Source organism: Poecilia formosa, unplaced genomic scaffold (genome assembly GCF_000485575.1).
Source record: "Poecilia formosa unplaced genomic scaffold, Poecilia_formosa-5.1.2 Scaffold88, whole genome shotgun sequence".
NCBI classification, from domain to species: Eukaryota; Metazoa; Chordata; class Actinopteri; order Cyprinodontiformes; family Poeciliidae; genus Poecilia; species Poecilia formosa.
In genome coordinates this window covers 406,309-424,474 of record NW_006800027.1, presented here as the reverse complement: position 1 = coordinate 424,474, position 18,166 = coordinate 406,309, and the positions used below count along the sequence as shown (strand labels likewise).

At 37.8% G+C, this 18,166-nt stretch overlaps 1 protein-coding gene across 2 annotated transcripts in view; it reads left to right on the top strand.

The window, feature by feature from the left end:
* prkcab (protein kinase C, alpha, b) overlaps positions 1-18,166 on the top strand; it is a 98,794-nt gene that overhangs the window by 77,585 nt on the left and 3,043 nt on the right. The window contains exons 6-17 of one of the 2 annotated variants that reach the window (XM_007557337.2): positions 2,326-2,482; positions 2,561-2,695; positions 4,243-4,336; positions 7,224-7,253; positions 9,547-9,687; positions 9,790-9,963; positions 10,394-10,485; positions 10,838-10,900; positions 11,092-11,230; positions 12,550-12,630; positions 13,574-13,681; positions 15,640-15,780. In XM_007557337.2, coding sequence (XP_007557399.1) covers positions 2,326-2,482; positions 2,561-2,695; positions 4,243-4,336; positions 7,224-7,253; positions 9,547-9,687; positions 9,790-9,963; positions 10,394-10,485; positions 10,838-10,900; positions 11,092-11,230; positions 12,550-12,630; positions 13,574-13,681; positions 15,640-15,780 — 1,355 coding nt within the window. The remainder of the gene's footprint in view (positions 1-2,325; positions 2,483-2,560; positions 2,696-4,242; positions 4,337-7,223; positions 7,254-9,546; positions 9,688-9,789; positions 9,964-10,393; positions 10,486-10,837; positions 10,901-11,091; positions 11,231-12,549; positions 12,631-13,573; positions 13,682-15,639; positions 15,781-18,166) is intronic. The other variant, XM_007557338.2, reaches the window with a different exon arrangement.

Here is an 18,166-nt window from a genome sequence, read left to right as displayed (position 1 = left end):
AGCGTCCATTCTCATCTGTGCATGTGTGTGTGTGCGTGTGTGTGTGTGTGTGTGTGTGTGTTTGCCTCATTAGTGTTTTTACAGGCTTGTAGAAGTTTCTTTGGTTTTGTCTGATGCCGGTGTTGCCATGGAAGTGAGTGATGCTTGCGAACGGCGCCACAGCCAGCAGAAGGGAAGGCTTCAGAGAACATGGGATGAGATTTTCCGTCTGCTCAACATACTCCGCTGTGTGTGTGTGCGTGCGTGCGTGCGTGTGTGTGTTTGTGTGTGTGTGTGTGTTTGTGTGTGGGGTTTCAGGAGAGCGAGAGGGATGGGAGAACAAGGAAAGGTGACGAGTTGAGAATTACCTTTAAACAAGTATCTAACTGTGGGATTAAAACACCACATTCATAAATATTGGGGAAAACGTCTTACTGATACAGGGAGACCTACACTGCCCTCTGCTGCGTGAACCTGCAGAAGCACGAAGAAGCATCAAATATATCCACAAACAATCTTATGGATAATTATTTAAAGTATGCTTCCTCGTGGTTTTTAATAAAGCATTCATTTTGAAGGGATTTTTGGTGACTTATAACACCGCAAACTAACCTTTTTTTTGTCATGCGAAATAAATGTATTATGTCGTATTGATCCTTTGAATAATTTAACCTCATGAATCTTTTCTTCTGTCTTATTTTTATCAATCAGTAAAGTGCTGCATTAAAGATTTAAACTGCATTTCCCAGAATTTGAATTACTTCTTCAGACATAAAGGGGACATATATTTTATGTATGTCTTTCATCCTCATTCACGGTATAATTTCAGGTATTTGCATGCAAAACGCATTGCTATTTACAAGCCAAAAATGCTGCTTTGACGATCCTCGCTCAAAGGAGGGCAGACTTTCATTTATGGGCAGGTAAATTAAAGCAGACTCATTTTACATGCAGCTGATCTAAAAGGACACATTTCATGGGGGAAACACAAAGCGGCGCCGCAGCAAATTACAACCAGAAATAAAACTGCAAATCATTTATTGTGCGATTCACGTGATAAAGATGTTGGTTTATTTCTGCTTCTCACTCTGATCCTCCAAAGCCTCTCTTGTTTGTGAACGTAATCCGTCTGCAGCCTTTCTACTCTTTCGATGGAGGATCACAGACGGCAGAGATCACTATTCCTTCTGTAGAAAGGAAATTGATCCAGACACACATTTACAGTTCCTTGCACTTGTATTCACACCGCTAAACATTTTCACCTGTTTTCACGTTACAACACAAACGTCAGAGTATTTTGTTGGGATTGTGGCTGAAATAATTCAGTTAAAATGTGTCTGTTTATTCCTGATTTTGGTGTGATGCATGAATGTCTGCTGAGGAACATGGAGATGATTCACTTTAAGCTCTTAGATTTGCTGAAGCTTTTAATCTCCTCTCTCTTCTGGTTATGATTGCTTAGATTCTTTATGTAATATTGTTCTGTATTACTTTCCTAGAATGACATTTGTTTGTTTATTAACATGATGTTGGTGTTGAAGAGTCACAAAGAGCGACGACTCCCTCTCGTTTCCTCGTCCTACTACTATTTTTGGCTTTTTGTTGGTCGCTGCTCCTTTTACACCATTTGTGACAATGGAATGTCAACGTATACGATTCTATTTAACTTGTAAAGCTTCGGTGCACAAATCTCTCTGTTTTTCACTTGTTTTTTTTCTAGCTAGAGTGTAATTTTGTCTTCACCTGTTGTGACAGGATAAATGAGGCACTCTTTAAGATAATGTTTTGCCTTCTGCTTTCCTCATTTACATGAGCCCGTGCTCTTTACACTCACCTGGATTACTCTGCTGTCGGTGTTGTTTCACACTTAGCTAAGGGAATTTTAACCATATGCATTGCTTCACAGCTCATGTCATCAGCGTATGTGCCTCTTTTGATTGAATCTACACAGAGAAATCACTTAGCAATACAGAGTCTGTCATACCCAGCTTGTACGTTTTTACTTTGAGTCAGTTATTAAAACAAAGACGAAGTTGAAATGAAAAACTTTCAGAGCAACTAGAAATATTTCATACTGCACCACTCTTCTTTGAGTCCGCCTTGTTTCAGTGTCACACCAAGATAATCTGCCTTAGGTAAATAATGATCCAGCATCTCCTTCCTTCTCATGCCATATTTGATCACCAGATAAGTCATTAAGCCATGTTTTTCGTACTGCAGCTCTCTGCTCCTTTCTGATTACCATAGACATAAAAACCTTCTAGAGCTTTTTGTTCAGTCATTTAGTCATATTGTCTGTAAATCTGCTTCAAACACTTTGACATTTTCTTTTATTATTCCTTCCAGTGGGTGAAGCCAGGAACCTGATTCCCATGGATCCCAACAGTTTATCGGACCCATATGTCAAACTCAAGCTCATCCCGGACCCAAAGAACGAGACCAAACAGAAGACCAGGACCATCCGTTCCTCCCTCAATCCCTGCTGGAACGAGTCATTCACTTTGTGAGTAAATTTTCTCTTTTTTTTTTTTTTGTAAACCAACAGTTCGAACTGTTTTTCCATGTTGTGTTTTCTGTGCAGTAAGCTTAAAGCGTCAGATAAGGACCGACGTTTGTCCATTGAGGTTTGGGACTGGGACAGAACCACCCGGAACGACTTCATGGGCTCCATGTCGTTTGGCGTGTCTGAGCTCATCAAGGCTCCTCACTGTGGATGGTCAGCTTTCTCGTTATTATCCTAGCCTTGCGTTTCATCGGTGTCAAAGCAGACTGCTTTACAGAGCAAAAGCAAAACTGATGTAAAAAATGAAACTTGACACTGACAGTGGTTGCATCATTTTTGTCAGGGATTGTAGCTGACAAAGAGAAACAGCTCAATGTAGCAATCTGGTGTGAATTTCAGTATGTGATTTATGGAATGTGGTGCATATGAGCAATCTGGTGTTGGGAAATCTGGGGCTGCAAACAAGCTTCATTTCAATACCGCACCCTTTAGAGGCATTTGCAAAATGGATGAAGAAAAAAACAGTAGAAGAGACAAATTTCTGTCTGTTTTTATAAAGTGGCATCATAGCGACACTCGGATAATTATTGATAATAATCATTTGCTGATCACACGTCTTTTCGGGTATGAATCAGACTGTCTGCCACAGCATGCTTCAAGGCCACCAGTGGGTGTTTCATACCTGCTCTGACGAACGTGATTTAAAGTGAATTTCTATGAGCTTGCCCAACTTCTTAAAGGTAGACAATAGTTCGAAGTTCAACAACCATTTATAAAATGTGTCGCTTATTCACTGCTGTTGAAAAATATTTCCTTTTTTTCACAAAGTAAAGGTTTATTTTATATCGACTACACTGACAAATAATTAAGGATGTGTACATTTTGTTCATCATTTATATTTTTAAAGAAATTCTTGGTAATATAAATAATATATACACTAAAGCCTCTAGGGCAAATGCACAAAAACAAACAGCCACTTCCTCACTACCTCTTAATGTTTAGGCTACTGAAATAACAAGTATTTGTGCGATTTATGCAACATTGATCAAATCAGCTCCTGCAATCTTTAGTAAACTAATAAAAAAAAAAAAAAACATAGAGAGTGATGATCTCCTTTGCTGCACCAGAATCCCACTCTGACATTTAGCCAAACATGACCAGAGGCTTGGTCGTATCCGACTCCAGGTCCTCCAGATTGATAAACTCTGACATTTCTGTACCCTGATTTTGCTGCCATGCACACATTTGGTAAATGTGAGTGAAATAGATGCAAACACTGTTATCTGCGGTCAAGTCCAGCTATCAAAACAAACCACCTGTTGGAGCCAATGGCTTCTCTCTGTGGATCTGTCATACTCCTTGTTTCTCAGTTTGAAACCACATTAGCATTCCTACTTTGCTTTGACCAACTTCTGCTGCAAAAAGGAAATCGGGGGAATACCAGCGTGTGAAATGTTGCCAGCCAACTTGGAAACTACTACTGTCTGTGTGTTTGGCTGCAGTCTTTGCTATAAATTACAGTTCATTAGACATTAAAGAAGAAGCAGAGTCAAGCTGGCAAGAGAGTGCAGCCCTGAAAACATGCGGAAAATAGAAATCAAGTACTTCTAATTAAAAAGCGCAGAAATATGAAGACTTATATACGTGTGTGGGTGGATAGAGGGAGGAATCCAAACAAGACTATTTAGCAAATAACAGTGTATTCAGTTATGCAACGTCAATGCAAAAGAAATGACCTTTGCGCTTTGTTATTTTCTTAGGTACAAACTGCTGAACCAGGAGGAAGGAGAATACTACAACGTTCCCATTCCACAAGTAGACGACGTCAATCTGGAGCTTCGACAAAAGTTTGAGGTGGGCAGCAGAGTCAAGGCAGTCTTGTTGTTTCTTGTAATGGAAAAAAATATATATTTACAAATGTTTTTTTATAGCTGGTTCCATAGACTTATAACATACAACGTCCTTTTCTTTTTTGTCACTTCATGCTGTTCCCACGTTTTCTTTTGTCTACGGTTACAGAGACGGAGATGAAAATGGTTAAAATAAACTTGAAAGTATTATCTGGACTAGAAGGTGTTACTCAAATGATCCATTTGATGTTTTTATTTTATTCATGTACTTTCATTGCAGTGTCACTTCTTCTGCAGATTTATGTTGCATTTGAACGAAAAGGACCTGCAAGAAATGCCTCAACTTCTTCCTTTCTTTGCAAATGCAGAGTTGATGTTGGCACCGATGTTGAATGTTACTGCAGGCTGTCTGGATGAGACCTCATCATATTCACATTTTTATAGTTTCACTTCAACCTGCACGTAGCAAGAGGCGTCATTCTATACATTTACGTTATTTTCATATATGTTTATGGTACAATGATGTCAACAGATGCTAAAATAGAGCTGTGGCTTTTCCTAAGACGATAACAGAAAAACAAAAATTGCAACAGCACAACATGTTTATCACTGCAGGATGATGTGATTTACTGAACTTTGGGTGCTTGAAACATTTGTCACAAGGCTGTCAAGAGTGCCTGTGTGATCATTACTCATCCTGATCATAATCCTGCCCTACTACACAGACGTACACAACATTACAATGAATAAAACAATATTCAGTCCAATTATAAAAATGGGATGTGATCGGGGAGCTTCACAGCGTCCATTATCGCTGCGGTTCCCACACATCTGTGGCTCATGCAACAACACAAGGGCCTCTGTTTTCAAACAAATGCACTGCCATTCCTGATGATCAACCAATCAGTAATCTTTATCCATAAATTCTTTTCATATGCAGTAAAGGCAACACAAAGTGTGTGACAGAATATAACGCACTTTGTGAGCAAAAAAAGAAATAGGAAACACATAACAGAAATGACGTAAACGAGCCTGAAAAAAGTCCAGAGCTGTTTTGTTTATTGAGGGAGGTGATGTAAGTTTGACGGACCGCATGAAATGTAGCCTGGCAGTCCTTCTTTTGATAATTTTAATAATTATGATGTGATACTAAGGCTCAAGTCTTACATTACAGTGTGTGGCCTTTAGGCTGGAGAAAGACTCGCATTTAAACAGCATCTCATTCCCACTAAGTACAGCTGTGGAGGAGTGATACTGTGGGCTAATTTCTCTCCCAAAAGACTTGGGACTTTTATCTGATCATCTGATAGACTCTGATGGTTTGTATTTTTACTGTTTGCAGTAAATTGATGCAAAAAGTGTGGAGTTGTAAAATCTTTCTGCATTTCTTAAGATGTGATTAGCTGATTCTTCACCAGGTAATTTAATCAAAGTAGATGAGGATGGAGAAACACGATCAGACAAGAGCCGGTTCCAGGAAGAGAAAGATGACAAATTGAAAGCCAGACTCAGTTTTGTTCAATACAGTCAACAACTTTACGGCTGTGGGTTAATGCATGACCTAAATAAGCACATTATTGTTGCTTTTCATAATTATCAATTGAAATGATCTGGCAACTGTTCTGAACAGTTCTGTTAGCTCTGAAAACATTTTCTGAAGTTATAAGTTGTGGGGGTTTTTTCTGCTCTGAGGTTTTGCACCTGGAGGGCAGCATTAAATGTGGCAGGCTCTGCATGCTTGGACACACAGATTACAAAGATATAGAAAACTAAAAATGTCTAGACAATACTAAAGTGGCTCCTTCTCTAGGACCCAGAATCGTTCCTCATAATGCTTTTGCAGGTTTGACCCAGTTCCCATGCTTTGTTCGTAACGCTACCCACAACATTAGGAGACCCTCCTTCTGCTTTCCTGTAATCGCTCTTTTCATTTCTTCTCGACAGATGAAAACCACAAGTTATTATATTGACTTGATGTTTGCTGTAAAGTTGTTTTCCTGCCTTGTTCCCATGATTTTTTATTTATTTATTTGTCAATATAAACAAACTGGCAGATCTTATCAAATCTAAGGACACAAACTGCAGCCAGTTATTGCTCCCTAGTGGTTGCTTTGTTAATTGCAGATGTCAGTGAGGTTCGACATGCAACCTTAATTAAACTCACAACCTCTCCATAGATGGACACATAGATGTATTCTGTTCTGACAAGTGCAAAACTGGTTGGGACTTTTATAAGAAAGAGGGTAGCTTTAATAAACTCCAGTTTTTAGTGTGTATTTGTGGCCTCGTATTTGATACATTGTAATTCCCACATTAGGAAAAAGTGCTGCTTTGTATTATGGGTGAGGTTATAATGAAGTTTAGGTTAGGTTTATGGTAAGAAGCGAGGTTTAGGCTAAAAGTCAATGGAAATCAATGCAAAGTCCTTGTGAAGACAGAAAGACAAACTGTGTGCATCTATAAGTGTGTGTGTGTGTGTGTGTGTGTGTGTTTGTGTGTGTGTGTGTGAGGGCACCGAGGGTTTAATAGTGAGAGTAAGTGTCTTCTCCTCACTGCACTCCCCGAGGAACTGAGTTTTAATTTTCCTCTTTTCTTCATACTGTACGAACCCACCGACCTTGGCTTTTTCTCCGTCGCTGACGTCTTTGCACAACCGCTGGTTGCCATGGAAACTAGGGCGGGATGCAAAAGATGTTTTTCTTTTTATGCTTTAATATTTTCCAGTCGTGGTTTTGATCTTTTATTTATTTATTTATTTATTTGTCTTTTCGAGTTCACAGATAAGCGGTCGTCAGAGTAATCACTCTTCATGTTTTTGCCCACATGTGTCAGCCAGGTTTGCACACTGTGTTAAATTGCCCACTAATGAGTGAGTTTCTTCTCTTTTCTAGGCCTGCCAGTTAAATATCCACTATCTCAAGGTAGCTCCCCTGCCTGCTTCTTCTGTTTCTCTTATGTTTTCTGGCTTACATCTCACTTATTCACTTGCTGAACTGGGATTGTTTGTGGATCTCTGCTGGGACTCCACAAATTAATCTGATTTACTAACAATGGCCTTCTGCATAATACACTTGTTCCCATTTTGTTTTTGTTTTTTTATTCTTGTCACAGATTAATCCACTACATAGAAAACTACCTAGTGCCATTAAACTTTAATGAAATAAACAATCCAGAGCTCTTATGTAGAGAAATTATGTCTCTAGGAGAGTCTTCTTGAAAGCAAAAGTTTATATTTGTACCACATTTGACAAAAGATAGTTGTACTTTTTTTTAAAGCTATTTCCTCAAGGTTAAAATGTTCCATATGTGTTAGCTGAAAGGGCGCATTTCATTTTTTTTTAACAACTTTACCTTGTGCTTGGGTTTAATACTTAGAAATATGTTTAAAAAAAACAACATTTGGAAATGGTGATAGCGTTTTGGAAGTCTGAGATCAACGCAATAGCAACCCGAGCTTTCAGCTTTCAGATATGGCTCCTAAATAACATTTGGCCTTTAGGTCAGATTTGAAGGACCAGAAAAAATTTTATTCAAGTACCATAAAGAAAACAGGCTCAGACTCTGAAAAAATAAATTTAAAATCAAGATAGAGCCCATCCTAAATACAGTCTTTCTAATAGCTTCACAGTTTTAGCTCTTAATACACACAGGCTGCTTGTCAAACACACATAAACCAACAGCATTGTTGTTAGTAAATTTGTGAAGCTTGCTGCCGTCTGGTTTTGGGGCATTTTCTTTACCTTCCAATGCTGCCGCTGGCCAGCAGGGCTTCACTTCCACTCCTCACTGGGTGATGACCATCAGCCTTCTACTAGTCCGAGCACGACTATAGAAGGCTGTGTGAACATTAAGCATGGAAATACACTAATTACTTTAACTGTTGGACTGGATACTCACAGCCTCTTATCCTCTGTTGTGTGTGCAGTATATGTGTGTGGGATTGCGTGCGCGCGCGCGCGTGTGTGTGCGCGTGTGTGTGTGCCTGATGTTTCCACACAGTGGCACTGTTATATTTCTTATAAGACTCATGTTTGGCTGCACTGCATCTGGTGAAATGAAACTGCTGAAGTAATTGCTTGAAGTAAAACTATAGATGTTAGTTGTGTTAAAACTTGTCCAGTTTTTGTATTTGGAAAAAAAAAAAAAAAGTCCATGCATTTTTCTGTTGCGTTTCAAAAGAGATTATTTGGGGTCTCAAATATGATGGGGTAATAATGAGTAATAACAGGAAGCTAAAGACAGACAATAATGAGCAAAACTGAAATGGAAATACATCTTGTGAATTAAGCAACAGACATTTTACTGAACATTCAAACATTGACAAAGACTTCTAATGCAAAATGTTTGGGTACGGTTCCTTTAAAGCTTTTTTATTTGAGAGGTTTGTTTTAGTATTTTTGATTTCATAATGCAAAAAAGTGCCTGCTCTTATTCATATTTAAACAATAAGTCATCTGAACAGTCATCCTAAATATGCAGTTTTGAAGAGGTTTCCACATTTCTAATGAGGTGGAAAACACAAACAAAAGGAAGGAAGGAAGGAGAGCTAGAAAGTTTAGAAGTGGGACATTTAAAATATTAAGGTCAACGCTTATGATAATGACACAAGATGAAATGTGGGCATAATGCGACAATATTGGAGGTAAAGTATGATTTGCAGGAGAAGTAAGTGGGGTTGTTTCCCAATAATGCAAAGGCAATTTGCAAGAAAAATAATTTTAGGCTCATATTTTTGTCCACAAACAGGCCTATTTTGAAAACAATACTTTTGATCATTGGATTTTGTAAGTTCTGTGTATGAGTTTGCATTTTATTAATTATTTCATGGTTTAATGGAAATGTCAATAACTGTAATACGTTTTATTCATTTGTAGCTATAAAGTTTTTGTATGATTTTCAGTTAATTTATTTCAGTCAAAATTTTGTTTAATGTAGTTTTAAAAATAATAATCTTACCAGATCATGAAACTTTTTTTAGCTGCTGAATAAATTTAAGTATTGTTTCCATCCCAAATGGACAGCTGTGTAGCAACTTGATCGGACTTAATCGTTGATATGCATGCGTCCTGCACCGACTGTTTGTCACGCACAAAAATGTGGAAACTCAGAGTTATCGTCTTATTTCTTCTGGAAAATGATAATGTATTCGACTAAAGCATCCACATGTTAGGGAACTTCATGGAAATTATTTTGTGTGTTCATTGTACATGACAGAAAGCCAAGCTGGGCCACGGTAAGAAAGTGATCACACCAACAGACCACCGGCGGTTCAGTCTGCCCTCAGGTAACATGGACCGGGTCCGGCTCAGCGACTTCAACTTTCTGGCTCTGCTGGGAAAAGGCAGCTTCGGAAAGGTGCGACTTTATGCGTTTCGTTTAAGAAGCAACAGCAACACTTTGAATAAAGTTTAGCGTTTTTCTTAATCCTCTCGAGTGTGGCGTCTTTGTCAAATGCAGGTAATGTTGGCAGAGATGAAATCAACAGAGGAGCTGTACGCCATAAAGATCCTAAAGAAAGACGTCGTGATCCAGGATGACGACGTCGAATGTACGATGGTGGAGAAGAGGGTGTTGGCGCTAAGAGACAAACCCCCCTTCCTCACTCAGCTGCACTCTTGCTTTCAGACTGTGGTGGGTACAAAACAAAAAAAAACTCTTCAGCCTTCTGCTGTCGTCATAGTTAATAATGCCCACTTCCTGCACTGACGGCTTGTTCATACAGACAAAAAAAAAAAAGCTCCTTACTAAAAGGGGACCCATTGTTCTTCCAAAGCAATTTCACTTCCTCTGACTGTAACTGTTATTATTACTTTTGTATTTGTGCTAACAATTCAGGGATGCCAATTTCTTTGCTCAGCATCCCTGCAGGGAAAATTGAGAGCGAAAAAGTAGTGACGTCTGTGCAGACGCAGCCTCACTCTAAGCTTTTTAAATAAAAACTGCAGTCATGAAATGTTGCTTTACAAGGAGGATATGACATATTTCTTAAGCTTAGGTGACATTATCTACTGTGCATCTGTCCGTCTGCACTCTGGAAAATAACCTGCTGTTTTTATTGCAGGACCGACTCTACTTTGTGATGGAATACATTAACGGAGGGGATCTCATGTATCATATCCAGCGTATGGGAAAGTTTAAGGAGCCTCAGGCAGTGTAAGGCCTCGCTCTGAAATATGCACATGGTTTGAAAATGGAGGTATTATTCTACAGGCAGCTTCAGTGTGTAATGTCAACACCTCAGACTGGTGCTGTGCAGTTAAGCTCAAACATTGAAACCCTCATTATTTTTTTGTATGTGTATGCACAATTTAAACACAGAGATAGAAAAAAAAAAAAAAAGATCTTCTGTAATTGCTCCCAATGTCTCGCTAAATTCACAGAATTTTGCTGATAAACATTGATACCTGCTTCTTTATTAGATTCAGCTGACCTGCTTTCTTAGCATATTAAGTTTATCAGTATATGTGCTAAAATGTCTGTTACAATTTGCATTATTATTTTGCAGGTTTTATGCAGCCGAGATAGCAGTCGGCTTGTTTTTCTTGCATCGAAAGGGAATCATATACAGGTGGGTTTCTGGGTGTTTCATGCATCTGTGGTTATTCAGACTGAATTAAAGGACCTCTTACATTAATCGTAGCTTGAGAGAATATAGAAGAACAAGACTTTAAAGGAAAGGCAGCAAGAGAAAGAAAGTAAAAAGATGAGGGTATAACCTGGAGAGTGATTTGAATTCTCACAAAGCTGTTTGTGCTGCAGGGATCTGAAGTTGGACAATGTGATGCTGGACTGCGAAGGCCACATCAAGATAGCGGACTTTGGCATGTGCAAAGAGAACATGTATGAAGGGATGTCGACACGCACCTTCTGCGGCACCCCGGACTACATCGCACCGGAGGTCAGACGTCTGATGAGAAAAACAAAGATTAAATAACCAAACTATATTTTATTTTAAGTAATTTTAATTTTACCTCATTAAATTTGGAAAACGTGTCTGATAAACACCAGAAACTCTTTTTTTACCGATTACTGCAGAAATGACTAATTTTTATTTGACAGAAACTACTTTCTATCAAATAAAAAAATATATTTTTTAAAATAATTGAATCAGTTTGTGTCGCGTACTTAATTTACCTGGCTGCATCAAATGGTTGCAAATGTATTTACAAAAACTACGTTCATTTTATGTGCACATCAGGAATGGATTATCATCATATCATTTCTTGTTATGACGTGATTATTTTTTGTCGTACTTCTAAAATCAGTTGGGTTGTTTGACAAACACAAACGTTTGCAGTAGTGAGATTGTTGCTTTTCCTGTTTGAGCTAGTTTTTCTGATTTTAATTCCCACAGAGCATCAATTAAAAGTAATAAATTTGAAAATATGGTTGAATCCAATTACTCTGTCCTCTTTAGTAGTATGATAACTAATGAATGCAACTAGAGTCAGTTTTAATTTGGAGCAGCTTTCGTGTTTGTGGGTCTCTGACTTTTTGCTGTGAAAGCTGTTTACCCAACAGGATGTGAGGATTTTTTTCCACACTGTTTTTTTATTATAATTGCAAGGAATGCATTGTGATAATGATGTTTAAATCCCCCGTCTCTTAAACACATAAGGATGTGTTTGTATCTTGCATATTGCAGCCTCAGTTGCTTCATTAAGGTGTTTCTGTACTGGATTTTTCAAGCCCATCTGCACATTCATGGTGATGTAAAACTGTACATATCTTCCATAAATTGTTAGATTTTATCCCCTGATACAGCCGAATGCACAGCCGTCGTTCAGTATTTTTGTGCACAGGAAGCTTTTGAAAAAAAAGTTATAATTTATGAGCCATTTGGAAGCTGCTGAAAATGCTGCATTTGTGCATTTAAATGAAACGCAGCTGTGATTTAGCTCTTTGCTTGTGCAACTGTGCCATTATTATGTCTGTGTGTGGAGCGTGTGTGGGAGGGAGGTGTGGTGGGATGGCAAATTGGATGTTAGGAGAAAGTGCCTTTGTCATGGCACCTTAAAATAGCTGTTTAGTGGGGGCTGATTTAGTTTGGTGAGATTGGGGGTAATCAAAATGGCTTTTGTTCACTATTTTTCTTCAGTAACTTTAGTGTAGATCTCGTACGACTCTACTCTTTACTTGCTTTTCAGCAAAGTAAGAATGAAGAAACAAGTTATTGTACTTGTAAGTAAGTGAATGTTTTGTCTCTTTTTGTCTTAGATAATAGCTTACCAGCCTTATGGAAAATCGGTGGACTGGTGGGCTTATGGAGTTCTCCTGTATGAGATGTTGGCAGGGCAGGTAACACATTGTTTCACTCTTCACTGCCTCTTTGCAAAGGATTTGCACCAAGATCTTAAAACTTGGTAAATAACCACAATGAAATAATCAAAGAATTTCCCTTTGGTTTTCCTGCTCTTATTTTAATTTAAAAATATGTAAATGTTATCTATTGATCAGATTTTTGTAGTCAAAAGAAACAATTTGAAACTGCCCCTCTGCCCTTTTCACAAAATTTTAGATTATACAATATATGTGAACGCTCATCACAGTTTGTGTTGTTCCCCTTTCTACCACCAGAGGCACTGAAGAGAGCTCATACATCAAAGCTGTCCTGGGATAGAAAAAGTTTTTTTTTTTTTTTAATAAATGGGAAAAGAGTAAATTTATTTAGACTTAGATAAATGCTTCCTTTGAAATTATCTAGATTTTAATTTATCCCTTCCCAGACTTTCCTGCCTTTACTCAAATTTTATACAAATCAAAATTAGTATAAAATATTAAAATAAAATATCTTATCTTTCAAAAATCGACTTGCAAACAAAGCAAGTTATATTTCAGGATTGAAAATAAACTGGCACTCATTTAAATCCGTCATCATGTTATTTTATCATCACAGTAATAGAGAAATAAGCTTCTACTCTGCTTAATGTCTAAAATGGGAGATGCTTTTTAAATACAATGATAATAATAGTTTGACGCAACAAAAATTTGACAGATATTCTTATTTACATAACTATCCATCTAAAATCAGTAGTGACATAATTTCCTGTTCCCTTTTATTTTCAAGATACGCTAAAAAATGTCACTGTTCTCTGCAGAGCTTCAGACACTTTGACAGCAGCGTCACCTTCGTCTGCAGACGTTGTCGCCTCGGAGTGATGCACATAACAAGCCGTAAATTGTCGTCATTGCAGCTTCTGCCTGAGCTCTCTAACACTTTTCCGCTTCTGTACGTTTCTAGCCACCGTTTGATGGCGAAGACGAGGACGAGCTCTTCCAGTCCATCATGGAGCACAACGTGTCCTACCCAAAGTCCATGTCTAAAGAAGCGGTGTCCATCTGCAAAGGGGTAAGGAGAAGGAATAAATCCAGTGAGAAGAAAGATGCGCAGTTTTCCAAAATGTTCCTGGTGCAACTTTGTTTAATCTGATAAAAAAAAAAATAAAAAAAAAAGACATAGACAGCAATTTTAAATCCAATTATCGACCTCCCCTGAATGTGCCACACTGTCACCTTGAAATAGTGGCGGTAGGTTGTGATTGTGTAACAGGTCTTGTCCTGTGGCACTGCAGAAAGGCTCGTGTTTTAATCGCTTGGTGACAACAGCAGAGTCGGGTCTGCTTGAAAACAGTTTCGACATTCAACAGGGAGGAGCACTGTTTCGATAAGCTCAGTTGTCGCCGTTCATCATACATCTGGAAGCCATAGAAACTGAGAACATATTAACAGAAGCTTTCCAGCTTTCATGAGCCAGTTTTCTGTGTGACAGCGGACATTTTGCTTTGACAGGTAATTTTCAACGCCAACCTGAAAACGGCTGGCTCGGGAGAAGTTACGTAATCATCAAGGGGATTCACACGTCCATACATTTTTCATTGGCTGCGGAGCGAAATTCTGCTCAAAACGCAGAAATAATCACAAATGCTGTATCATCTTTTTTTTTTATTATTATATGCATTGTATAATAATAAAAAACAAGATGAAACAGCACTTATATTACAAATATAAGACAATTTTTCTCATTTGTTTTATGAATATAAGATAATGACTCAGAATACCAAGTATTCTTGCAGTTCACTCCATTTTGGCAAAATTCGAGAGGAGAAATTAGAAAATAAAGCCAAGATATACTGTGTGCTCATCTCTTACCCTTTAATGTTGCTTCAGCAGAAATATATTCGTCAACATGGGTCTGCACCTTACATCAACTTTTTCTGTTGTCATCTTTCAGTGGGTTCTCATATTTTTTATATCAAACATAGCAGGGCATTAGGTGCTGGTCTACGTGTCCCTATCAATCACTTTAATAGACATTAAAATACTTTTTTGATAAAAAAAAAAAAAAAAACCTGTCTCAATGGAATCACAGATTTATAGGGTTGCAAAACGTAGAAGATTGCGCAATAGATCTGCTTGCTGATCTAAAAAGTATTTATTTATTTTTAAATGATCTTAGTCTTTATTTGACTTGCCACATAGCCATTGAGCCATTTTTTTGTTCTCTTTCTTTAGAAACTATATTTCGGCTGCAAAACTCTCCAAAGTTGAAAACCAGAAGCAGTTTCTTCCATCAAACTAAAACTATGATTTGATTTTTCGCTCTGCATGAAAAAAGAAACAACATTTGTCAGTATGTTAATGACAGCTTAGTGCTGTAGATTATATATTAATATTATCTAATATCTTTTTCCTTGTGGCTCAGAAGTCGGCTCTATTACTGGAAGTTGTTTTGCCCTGTTGCTGCTGCTGCTGCCGAGTCACAAACTCCCAAGGCATTCAAAAATATCCCTGCATTTATGTGTTCACCTTACATCTGGGTTGTGCTTTCATTTCAATGCCACGCAGCAGCTGTGTGGTGTTGATTTATGTATTGTGGTTATTTACTGACAAGGAAATTAGCTTTTAGAGTTAATTTACAAACTAGAGAGTGTTTGGTTTTTAGTGATTTGGCTGCAGACTGATAGCATTTTCTATTAACGCATCACAGCCTCATTTATTATGTTTTTATATCCTCTAGCCTGTCACACAAAATATGTTTCATAACACGAGAACGGGTGACAAAACAGATTTCCCTCCTGCTATTGTGTGATTCACTATTTATTAGCAAAGAATCATTCATGGTTGAAATTGAAGGTGATTGAATCTCCTTTGTGTAATAATACATTTGCTGCCAGTTTCGCTAAAATACCTTAGTTTACTCTCCTTTTTTTTTTCTTCAGCTTTGCCATTTAGTTGTTTATTTTATTTTTTTTAAACCACCAAGCTGGAGTTGTCTCAGCTGCCATTTCTCATTTGATTTCTCCTCAGCTGATGACGAAGCATCCGTCAAAGCGTCTCGGCTGCAGCATGGAGGGCGAGCGGGACATCAGAGAGCAAGCCTTCTTCAGACGCATCGACTGGGAACGCCTCGCAAACCGAGAGATCCAGCCGCCTTTTAAACCCAAAGTGGTGAGTAAAGTGGATGTTTGTCTGAGCACAAGATCAAATGCCAGTAATCCCAAGAACATGCTTCAGAGTCTAGCGGCAGCATTTCTTTGGGGACACAATGACGTAACAACAATTTTGAGATCTGTAAAGTTATTTGGTAGTAATTTCCCGATATTTGAGAGCCAATTGATTTGAATAAATTCATTCATCATTTTCTCTGGTGCAGAATTGTTTTGTGAACTCAAGCCATGACGCAGCCAACGCCATGCTTCATTATCTGATATTAAACACATGTTGGTGGCTCATTTTTTATTTATACTGGAAACCATAAAACAGCACTTAGTTTGGTCCTGTAACATTCCTCAGGGATGGAGCATACAGAGAAAGGGATTTTTTTTTTGTTTTTTTTTACAATTTTCCATTAAATAATTTTTTTTAGATCATCCAGTGTTCAAGTTTTCAATAAGACCTAGATTTACAGACTGAAATAGTGATGCAAGAAGGTTAAGTTTTTCTTTTGACTGGTTTACAGTTTGGAAAACTAAAAACTTGGTAATGGTAGGACGGAAATACATTTCTGGCACCACCCCAAAACAACCAGTTGGCATTTAGATGCCATCTATTCGTTGTTATGGAGACTTTAGTAAACCAAATGCCACCTTTAGCTGCAGTGCTGCTTCGACACTGTTGTAATAGAGGAATAACTGGAGTCGTTAATAATTGTGTTCAGTTTGACATTATGCTGCTCCAGTCCAGTGAATATTGTAAGGCATTTTACTCATCTACAGGAAATGCCAACAAAGTACTGTAGATATAAAACATTTCCTCACAGTCACCAAAAACTTTCCCTTTCATTTCCTTTTCCATAGGATTATTGAATGTCTTAATTCAAAACTTAGTTTGATTTTCCTAGACTGTATTATGTTAGCAGGATATTTATTTGCAGTTTTTCAGACATTGCATTCACCACTTCAGTTGTTCTTAATTGCTACATTCTGATTACATTAGGAAATGAGAAAATGACTCAGAAAACACCCCATCATCTCCTTTGAGTAATCTAATGTAAATTATTCACAATTTCAGCTTTCCAGGCAGCTGCATAGATACTAAGAATAGTTTGTTTTTTTTGTTTTATTAAAAGCTAAATTTTTATTGACCACCATGTTTTTACTGCCTGATTTCATAGGATCAAAATAATTATTTGATAAATTTCTGGTCCTTTGATTTGAATTGGACATCTGAGCAACCAGGTTTTCACTACATCCTTATCAGCAGGAATGTCAGTCTCTAAGTATTCAAATACTTTGTAACTTTTGTTTTGCTGGTTTCTGAAAAAGATGTCGGCGGTCGAAAAATGTGCAGAAAGCATCCTGTGTAGCGATTTTCTGCCACACACAGAGTGTGATGTGTGTCATTTTAAATCGCTGCTGAATAATTTAAATAATTTCCTGGAGGAAACTGCTTCGTGCAAACACGGCTCCTTAGTGAGAATGCAGGAATCTGAGTGTATATTATGTTTTTTTTGTACATTTATTTGTTTTTCTTGCTAAACTGTAATATTTTATATTCACCCAGAGAAGCTGAAGGTTGAAAATTCAGCAGTTAGCGCCTGCTTGCACTTCCTAAACCACATCCTGTGATAGAAACTTCTCATTTTCTGCTTGCTGACCGCCCCATCCTTCATCCCCTCAGCACCCAGGAAGTCTGAAGCATTTCCACTGATGGTTAAAAATAGCAGAGTTGCCCTTTACTTCCACACCAAATAAACACAAAACTGCACACTGGATGCCACACATAAGGAGAGGAAAACACTTCTGAAAGCAGGTGGTTCTATTAGAGCTGCTCTGTGTGGCTTATTACATTTGTGAGATCGTGTGCTGTGACATAAATTGGTTTGAAGGGACAGCAAACTGATCCATCTGAGCCTTTAAGGCTCTGCTTGTGTTAAATTATGGAGCAGCTGAAAATATCTGGAAAGCTAATGTGTCTCCTGAGTAGATGCATTGCAAAGAAGAAGTGCTGAAATTTAATATGACAAATTATTGGTTTTTTCTGAGTGCATCATCTGTATTTCATTGTATAAAAGAGCATGCAATGCTTTGCAAAAAGCGGTCAGGCACATTTGAACTTTTTCATATTTTGTTATACTACCACCTTCAATGTGTTTTATAGGGATTGCCCAAGAAAAATTATTGTGCAATTGTGAGGTAGTTTTCCAGAAATAAAAAAAAAAGTGTGTGTATAAGTGTGTTGTGTATTTGCAGTCAGCCTCCCACTGAGTAAATATATTGTAATTACATCTGGGGGGGTTTCTACACTGACTTGAACTTAGACAAACTTCATTGTCATTCAGAATACAGAAAGTGGACAGAATAAAGAATATATATCTATATATATATATATAAAT